Source organism: Apium graveolens, chromosome 1 (genome assembly GCF_009905375.1).
Source record: "Apium graveolens cultivar Ventura chromosome 1, ASM990537v1, whole genome shotgun sequence".
Classification (NCBI taxonomy): domain Eukaryota; kingdom Viridiplantae; phylum Streptophyta; class Magnoliopsida; order Apiales; family Apiaceae; genus Apium; species Apium graveolens.
In genome coordinates, this window is record NC_133647.1 from 81462929 (window position 1) to 81473250 (window position 10322).

General features: G+C 36.6%; 1 protein-coding gene across 1 annotated transcript; it reads right to left on the reverse strand.

Annotated features, from left to right (window-relative positions):
• Positions 1–222: 222 nt before the first annotated feature.
• Positions 223–4559, reverse strand: LOC141681578 (amino acid permease 8-like). The gene is made up of 10 exons (XM_074487105.1): positions 4351–4559; positions 3681–3834; positions 3340–3362; positions 3113–3237; positions 2659–2886; positions 2328–2421; positions 1658–1854; positions 1329–1474; positions 1004–1231; positions 223–691 (listed from the first exon to the last, which is right to left on the reverse strand). The coding sequence occupies exons 1-10, from the start codon at positions 4557–4559 to the stop codon at positions 239–241; spliced, it is 1857 nt and encodes a 618-aa protein (XP_074343206.1). The 3' UTR covers positions 223–238.
• Between the last annotated feature and the right edge of the window lie 5763 nt (positions 4560–10322).

The window sequence follows — 10322 nt, forward strand, 5'->3', positions numbered from 1 at the left end:
GTCTCCAAGGTCTCCAAAAAAAGTGGTTTTCATAGAACTTAACCATTATAAAATAATATATTAGTTTGGGACATATTATACAGATTCCCAAAATTAAAAGAAAAAAGTACATAAATGGAGCTTATGATACTCATAAAGTACAGAAGAATGACATCAGAACGAGCAATAGTCCTAGATAATATAAAAGTCTAAGCCAAAACTCTAAAATTCTTCTTGGTCCCAACGACCTTATACAACATTATAGAGTCCTATGAAAAAATGACAGAAATTTGTATCGAGAAATATGATCAAAGGGACTCACTTTCTGCTCAGAATTGATAATGCCACGGACAGAACCAAGAGTAACCAGGAGAGACACTATAAAGCAAAATAAGCTCAACAATTGCAGGCCATTCCATGCTCTGGAAAATCTACCAATTTTCCACTGTGCAATGTACATCTCTATCGGAAAATACACTGTTATCGGCCAGAATGTTATGGCACCTAGAAGCGCAACAAAATGGTTGAAGAACGGAAATAATAACGCTAGTACGGTTGTAATAATCACATATATGGTCCTCCAAACTAGGCGAAAGAAATTAAAGTCGTAGCAGCCATCAATGATTGTGTATTCCTTTGTGATGAATTCATTTTCTGGCCACTTTTTGGAGCTCCAACTTTCCACAAACGCATATATTGGCTGACAAGCTACCTGTGAACGATTAGAAAATTAAGATAATCTATTAGAAGGAATTAGCAGAACCAAGATTTTAACCAAACCGGGTTCAAAATATACTTCAACTTCTTACAGAAGTTTTAAATAATTTAGTCACTACTTCAAGAACAGTAGAGACTATCTAGAACAAAATAAAAAATCCTTATTAATTCTCCGAGGTCAGCCTACGCCCTCGGCTGATCCCTCCCAATTCCGCCACTGGTCTAAGTACATAACATAAAATGATACAAACAATTTACACAAAAATATGTACAATGATATAATTCAGAAGATTAAGCTCAAAAGTACCTGATAAGCCCCAAAAAGATGTACAGTAAGACATGTATTAGCAAAATCGACAATCCAAGAAGGCTCAAAAGAACCAAATTCAGCTAACAAATTTCCGGGTGCTCCACTTCCAAATGCAGCATATCCAATCAAACCAAACAGCAAGTAGAACACAGTAGTTGCTATGACTGCAATTGAAATAGCTTTTTTCATGACCTTTTTCTCGTGTGGACTTGACTTTATTGTGTCCTGTATTCACAGCAGGGATAGAAAAAAACAGATTAATCTGTGAACTTCTCATCGATTTAGTGTGTGTGCTTCATCATTGAAAAGGGTCATGATTTACCTGAATATTAATAAGAACAGAAGAAAAAGAATATGCAAAAGCAATGTCTCCTGTGGCCGAGAAAATGTTCCATATCTTATCCTCCCTCGTTACACCAGTCCACCCTATCGGGTTTTCTGTCAGCATACTCTCAGACTGTCCATTTCCTTCATATTATATTTTATTTTATCAATCCATTGTTAGAGATCCATATCTTCAAAATGACAGATTGTTTGCAATGAAAACAACTATGTATTTTAATAAGTAATTAAGTACCCTGCTTTTTTCTGCAAACACGAGTACATCCATAATTAGGAGTGGGTGTGTTAGTGTACTGCATAAAGTTATACCTTGGACTAATTTGGTGGAGGAGAGGGCAATGCCGATGATGGAGTAAGTAAAAGACATTGTAGCAGCAATTATGGAGAGGAACGAGAGCTTGTGGAAGTTTGGTATTTGGCTTAAAACAATTTGCACCGTCCCATAGATTATCATGAACTTATTTCTTGATATATGACACTCTGGCTTAGCACCGCAGTTGATTGCCCTGACATGCGTACAAACATAATTAACATATATCACCTACATTGTACTGATCACCTTTGTAAGAAGTTTGGGTGTGCGTGTGTTGTTATAACACTTCTATGACTCTAATGTTGGATCATTTGTATCTGTACAAATTGTTTTGTCTATTCTCATCAAAATTCTCAGACGTCACATACCCACGCCATGTATGATATGCATAGTAGGAAAATGTGACATCTGAATTATTTCACACATAGGAAGGTGTTGAATCCATACATGCAACTAGAGAGCGCTGATAAATTCATACAGAAGAGTGGTATAGCTACAAATATACAAGCATTATGTGTTACAGTGTTCGAGGTATAATTAACTATGAAACTACAAAATCATCTTAATATGGCAGTGCATTGTTCCCATCTTAACTTTTGTTGCAATTTATGTATGGAATAGTTATACCGGCTATATAGAATTTGTCAAGAGTAGTAAAATGCTTACGCAAAGCTGTAAGATGTTACGAAGATGTATCCAATTGATATTCCGAAAAGAAGACTACACTGAGTTATTCCACACAGCTGAATTTGAAGTCCTCCTGTGACCATATAGTGTTGCATAAGATAATTGCTCTACCACATAACCCACCTGAACTGTGGAAAAACCGTTTGCCCCCCACCCCCTCTCTTTCAAAAAAATATTGATACTTTAAAATGTAAGCTTTATTTTTATCCTTTTCGATTCTTCAATATCAACTCTCACTTTTGTTCCTAATTAATGATAATAGAAACACGCCGTTGATGTTATAATGGATCAATAATTACATATACAGTACCTAGACTGGACTTGACAGCTTCTATGTAACAGTAGTTTCTCCTGCCGGTTTGAGGTGATCGATAGCAATCGGCCAGAAGGTGAGAAGTGAACAAAGTTACAAGAGAGAAGATGATTAGAGAACCAGTGCCAGCAATCCATCCCAACTGAGCCACTGCCCATGCCAATGATAACACCCCTGACCCAACAACAGATGTTATCATATGCGCCACTGCTGTCAACAATGTGCCTACAAATTTTCATACAATTCAAACAGGCAACTCAGGAATGTACTACTATTAACTAAAATCCCAAATAGACCAAAGTACAAAATTGTCGTACAGAGTGTACAAGACTCCCGGTCAACTGTGTATTAAAGAGAGTGTTTCCAGACTAAAATGTTCAAATTCATGACAAACACTTGACTCTTGCGCTGAACACTACCTTCTATTGACACACATACACAGGTTTCTTACCGGTTCTCTTTGGACGACCATCTTCATCAAAAATTTCCTCATCATAAATTTCGTCATAAGCACCTCTTCTATCTACTGAAAAGCTCATCTCTCTTTCTCTCCAAAAAATTAATATATATGGGAAGCTGATGTTTTTATATATTATGAAGCAGAAACTGTACAAGTTTAATTGGTTAACAGTAAATCCAGAATATGCACATATATTGTTCCATATATGCAATACATACCAATGTGTAGTATCACTAGATATCTAAGATTTTATAGAAATATAATATCGTAAGATAACATTTCTGTTTAGGTAAATGAAGAATATTACTTTTGTGTAATCAGAAAATCAAAACAGTAGGCATACATTGGAAATGGCAAATCACAATACAAATAAGCTCGAGGCACATAACAGATTCCTCGTGTATGAATATGGCCTCCTTTTAACTTTAAAAGAATGTAGCACTTAATATGGCGTTATGGTTTTACAGAGACTTTGCTACTAAAAAAAGTGGAGCGCACTTGGACATCTATACTCTCTGTTTCCTAAACGAACCTAAATGAACTTTGTTTCTCTAATCACCTGATCAGCTCCATCAGTTCTGTTCTTCCTGTTTCTAAAATAGCTCTGATTGAATCCCAGTACCGCGGTGAAAATGAGCTCACTGTCATCCAAATCATTTTTTGCGGAAGAATAATGTTGAAGGATTTCATGGAGAACCAAGTAGCCAACACGACTACACCGGCACCAATAAAATACTATTATGAATGGAAAGCAAACTATTTGTCAGACCAAACAAAACTCCAGAAGATAAATTTGGATACACTACATTTGCATATTTGGTTATAAGTTACTTGTATTTGACAGGAAGTAGTGCTTGTTTTATCACTTAATTGTAAGTAGACAAAAATTAATATAATTCTGTTTTACATGTAACCATCAGATATTCTTTTTGTTCTGTAACATACCGGTTATACATTATCGATTAAACCTATCAAACAGATCATTATCTATGTCATATAAGCTACTGTATCAATCTTTTCCCAACCAATGCATTATTAAAAAGCATGTACAACTCCATGAGTTCATAAACTGATGGTAGTATTTGGATTATCGAGTTCCCTTTACTTTCATTTCTTCCGATGCTAAAAGGATTTGATGTTGCTGGTGCTAAATAAAATAACAAAGAAAGTGTGCCACAAAAAAAATCAAAATCTATGATGCAACTGATGCTTGCGTTTTGTAAAGAGACTTAACAAGGCCATGAACAGAACCAATAGCAGCAAGCAGAGACACTATCGAGCAACATAAGCTCAACAGTTGCAGGCCATTCCACACTCTTGAAAATCTTGCAACTTTCCTCTGTGCAATGTACATCTCTATCGGAAAATAAACCGTCATTGGCCAGAATGTTATGGCACCAACAAGGCCCACAAAATGGTTGAAGAATGGGAACACCATTGCCACTATGGTTGCAGCAATCACATATATTGTCCTCCAAACTAGGCGTAAGAAATTAAAGTCGTAGCAGCCATCAATGATTGAGTATTCCCTCATAATGAATTTATTTTCTGGCCACTTTTGGGAGCTCCAACTTTCCACAAACGCGTATAATGGCTGACAAACTACCTGGGGATGAAGTATGTCATACATAAAATACGGGTTAAATATCACTTTAGTAACTGAAGTGATAGCCTAGTATCAAAATCTTCATTATTTTTATTAGGGTCTCTAATGTACCACTCTAGTAGCGGATAATGACAATACCGTTAAATTATTTACTTGATCTAACGGAAGAATCTACGTGGCAGTGCTTTGTTGGACACAGTGTAAACAACTTGTTACGTGTATTGTAACGTGTATTGTAACGGCTATAAATAAACATGGTTATAAATAAACAGATAGAAACCACAGTCCCTCTCTACACCATTATTAGGGTTCTTACACCAAAAATCCAATAGTGGAAGTGAAAGGATAAATTAGTGTAATTCATTGAAGATTAAGCAGCTGTCGTTGATGAGGAGTGGAAGCCCTAACACAAAAACGTGCGGTAGCACCTCAATTGAATCAGTGAAAAAGTCCGGTTATCAACAATGTTTTTGTGGGAGATTAGCAAGGGTTAGTACTTCTTGGACACTGAAAAATCTAGGGAGAAGGTTCTATACATGTCAAAAACCTAAGGTATATATTATCGTTTATGTAAGGTTTTATAAAATAAATTTTGATAATATGCAATGTGTTTGATTTTTTTGCTATGAAATTAGGAGGTTCAAGTCTGCCACTTCTTTGAGTGGATTGATGAAGGATTTAATGGGAGGGCTTATGATGTAGTCACTCATTTGAATCACAGAAGGGTGTATTTGGAGGAAAAACTGAAACTTGTTGAAGAAAATCTGGAGGAAGCTATTGAAAAAAGAAGAATGGTGAAGGGTGAGAAGATGCAAGTAGAGGAGGCAAACAAGGACCTAGAAGCTGAAATAAAAAGGTTTAGAAGTAATTTGAAACTGTGTGTGTTTGTTGCTGTTGCAGCAGCCCTAATAATGTTGTTTGTTAGGTAGATGTAATACTGATGCAATTGGTTGTATGTACAAGATGTAGTTGGTTGATGTAGTTGGTTCTTTTTAATGAATTTGCAATTGGTTGATATAGTTTCTTTAATTAAAATTGCCATTGTGTATTATAAGTTTCTGTGTGTGAGTGTGCTTATAGTTGTCATTGTCCGCAAACAAGGTAAAACATGTGCAAAGTAATGAATATTTACAGAAAAGATGACACTAGAATAAAATAAAATCACAAGATTCCATTCCACTAGGATAAGGCCAGGTCCAAATATTATAGTAGCCATACAAAAAGCAAGCAGAATAGTCTTAAAACGAAAGCATACTCCTGGTCCAAAGCATAACAAAAGCACTACAAATCCCATCTCAAAAGTTTGGCCATAGTCTTAAATCTACTTAATGAAGCAAAGCAAAAGTAGGCATAACAAAGGTCTAATCATCCAGCTTAACTGGATCATCTGGTGTGTTAGTCCACTTGAATGCTCTCTTCTCAAGAAGTCTTACTGACCTCCTGCTTGGTTGAAGTGGATCTTCTGCCTCCATGTCTGCAAGTTCATCTTCTTCTGCTGCCTCCATGTCTACAAGTTCATCTTCTTCTTCTGCCTCCATAATTGCAAGTCCAGCTTCTTCTTCAGCCCCTATGTCAACTGGATCGGAGATTTGAGCTAGATTGGATAGAGTTACTCTAGTAGTAGAACTGTGTTGGCTAGACAAGTGAAGTGCTGGAGGTGTAGAAGCTTCTGGTGTGCTTCTTGGGGGCAAGAATGGGACAAAGCCTGGTGTAGGCATGAACACTGCTTATACCCAACTGGACCTAGTAGGTTCTCTTGGAAAGGAGTTGGATCTTTTCCTTTCTTCACCACATCATCACCTACCTCATTAACAAAAGGCAATTTCTTTTTAGGCACCTTCAATGACTTCTGACCATCCCATATATTCTGTTGTCCTTCATTGTCAATAGCTTTTCCCTTGTCTTGCCTTCTTATCTGAAACTTCTGTCTCTTCATCTCCTTTGGGGCTTTTTTCTTACTAGCAGAAGTTGTGTTGTGGTCAGGCCTTATTGCATCTCCTTGCTCAACTGTCCTCATCTCAGCTTCTTCATCAAGTGGTGCACCATTCTTTTTGGTTGGACAATTAGTCTTCCTGTGAGATGAGTCCCCACACAAGGAGCAATGCATAATCCTTTTTGTTGCTATACCTCTGCATAACTGGACCACTTACAGTTTGAGATCCTTGCACTCTATTCCCACCTTCCCAGTCCTCCTTCCTTCTCATTTTTTTGGGCCTTCCCCTTAGTTTTTTTGGAAGATTTGGAGGTAGAAGCTCATCAGTAGAATGGACCTCCCAGAATTCTTCTCCCTTTAGTGCTTCTAGAGGGAAGTTATATGATGCCAAAAACTTCTGTTTCTTGTAAAAATCAGAGACATAATCCACAGGGTGATACCTCGTATCATGTATTGCAGCAATGGCATGTTCACAAGGTATGCCAGTAAGGTCATACCTCCTACAATCACATAATTTTGTATCTAAGTCAACTGTAACAACTCTTGTACCATGTTTGACACTATACCTGGTTGCACCATTCCAGCTAGCTCTCCAGTTTCTGGATTCAGTAACAAGTATGTCCAGCTTCCTTTTTATTCTTGGGCAAAGTTGTGCATCACTTCTGATCATAGAATCCCTATTCAATCTGATTCTTGTCAATAGCTTGAAATGAATTTCTTGCATCATTGTCAGGAGAGGCATGTACCTAGTAACATGTAAAACAGTAATCATTATATTTTATCCAAAATATTTTGTAAACATTAAAAGTTCCAAATAGTTGAAGTTATTTGTACCTCTCATGTATAATCCACGCATTAAATGACTCACTCATGTTGTTTTCTCGTTATCAGCCTTGCAGAATGTGCTGAAATGTGCCTTAGTCCAAACCTTCGGGTCCAGCTTGTGAAGATGTTCATGTGCTGGCTTTGATAACCTTTGCAGCTCTTTCATTGCCCTTGCATGTGCTGCAGGATAGGGTGACATACAAGCATTCCAGAATGCCCTCTTCAAGTCCAGAGATGAAAACCTAGCAAATAAAAACAACTCAGGATACAAACAAAAAATTCATATGTAAGTAAGAGATAAAATGCAAAATATGTAAATGTCTAACCTTTTCCTGTAGTTACTATATAAATGTCTTGCACAGTATCTATGTTCCACTCTAGGGAGGAGCTCTTTCAGTGCATTATCCAAGCCTTTCTGCTGATCTGAGATTATGGTGTAACCAAAACCATCACCAAGACTGAGATCTTCACTTAGCAACTCAGTAAACCATTTCCAACTTTCTGTATTCTCACTTTCCACAACACCATAAGCTATGGGGTACATTTGATTATTACCATCCCTCCCCATAAATGATAGCAACTGACCACGACAAATTGTCTTCAAAAAACATCCATCAAAACCAATAACAGGCCTGCATCCAGCGTTCCAGCCTTTCTTTAAAGCATGATAACAAAGGTAGATTCTTTTAAACTTATTGGAATCACCCTCATTCGGCCTTGTGGTCCTAATCTGCACTGTATTTTAAGGGTTGCTGGTAAGAATCTCATGTGCAAAGTCCCTTAGTCTTGAGTAATGGTCTTTCAATGCCTCATGTACACCCTCTAGTGAAGCCTTTCTCACTCTTAAAATCTTAATCCTAGGAACCTCTATCTCCAACTCCTGCTTGATAGCCTCTGCCATTTCCTTCACTTTCCATTGTGGATTTTTTCTTATCCTGTCCCCATACAACTCTGTCAGATATTTCACACTAGCAAGCTTATTTGAGTATGGCTTACTGTAGTTATGCTCATCAAATAAGGTCTTGATAGTGCAGTTGTCTGAATCTTTATCTTTACTGCACCAAATGTAGAACTTGCATTCAGCTTCACAACTAACTTGACATCTCTGTGCATCATTTGTTATAAACTGGACTCCTCTTCTCTCCATAACTCCATATTTCCTAACAGCATCTCTAAACTCTGCCATGCTTGCAAATTTCATTCCAACCTCCCATTTTATTGTGTCACTCTTTTGCCCATATTTCACACTATTTCTTTTTCTTTTCTTGATCTTGGGGTTGGGAGGGCCAATATAGCCAATTTTGTGATTTTCATCTTCACTGAAGATGAATCTGACCTTAGCTCATCAGAAGCATACTCAGAATCATCACTTAAACTCATCACTTTCTCTCTAACTTCAAGAAGATTACCATTATTCTGCTTCAAGGAATCCTTATATTTTATCTTTTTCTCTCTAAACTCTCTCAACTCTTCATCACTGTCACAGAAAGAATCATAGCCTTTCTCATCTTCAGATTCATCACTCTCAGTCTCTACATCATCTCCCTCATAACCATATTCTGGATCATCAGGATCACTACATCCCCACTTCCCCCATTACCATCTTCCCCTCCCTGGTTACCATTTTCCCCTGCTTGATTTTCATTTTCATCTCCCTGATTATCAATTACCTCATCCACATCATAGTGATCAATATACAAATTAATTTTACCAATTGGTTTATGAATGTCTACCATAGCTCTCACAGTACTATCATCATACAAAAGTCTCATACCACTTTCAAAAGTCAGACCATCATTTTTAAAATACACTAAGTCAGATTTTGCATAACCACATTTAACAGCAAAATCATCCAAGTCTCTAAACGAAAACAAGTCAGAGTCAAAGCCAGGTATAACTTCTACAACACCACCTACATACTTTGGTTTAGGTTTATGTTCAAAATCCCCATGGTGATGTATGTAAATAGTAACCGACGAATCCATACTGTCAATTAAACCCAAGAACAAAAACAAAAAAGGTACGGTTTCAATAATAAACATATATAAATCACAAAAACCACAACTATTATTTATCAACACATATCACACAAATATACAAGGACATGCATCATACATATACAGGCTCGTAGAGTTTGTTCAAGATCGATTAAATGTACCTCTCTCACTGAAGAAGATTTGCGAGCAAGATCGAAGCAGATTTGCAGTTGAATTGATGGCCAATTGAGTTTTCTTCGAGAGCAATTGAGCAATTAGGGTTTTTAATCCCCAATTTTTTTTATCTCTGTTATGTTAAATTGTGAGGATATATTATACATATAACTATTATTTAATTTTCTTAATATATATTTAGAACACGTTAGACGCCAAGTATCTGCCACGATGTTGCCACATACTCTCCACTTTGACGTCGTTAATTTTTCTGTTAGGTCAACTGGTCAATGTAACGGCGTTGTCATTATCCGCTACTAGAGTGGTACATTAGAGACCCTGATAAAAATAATGAAGATTTTGATATTAGGCCCTCACTTCAGTGACCAAAGTGATATTTAACCCGAAACACAAATTCACAAAAATTTAATACAAATTAAAATTTTAAATTTAGAAATTTATTTTGTACAGTATAAGAATGTATTTTCTTCTATACCGCAGAAGGGAAATCTAGCCTAATTTGTTAAAAATTTATCAAATTCAAGTAGCACAATTATAGTTATATCAACAATAAACCTGAAAAGCTGTCCAAGTAAATCACATACAAACAATATCTTTAAAAATTAATAATTTCACCTTTACTTGTTTGGTATATGAACAAAGGAGTTGATAAAGGATTATTAGTAC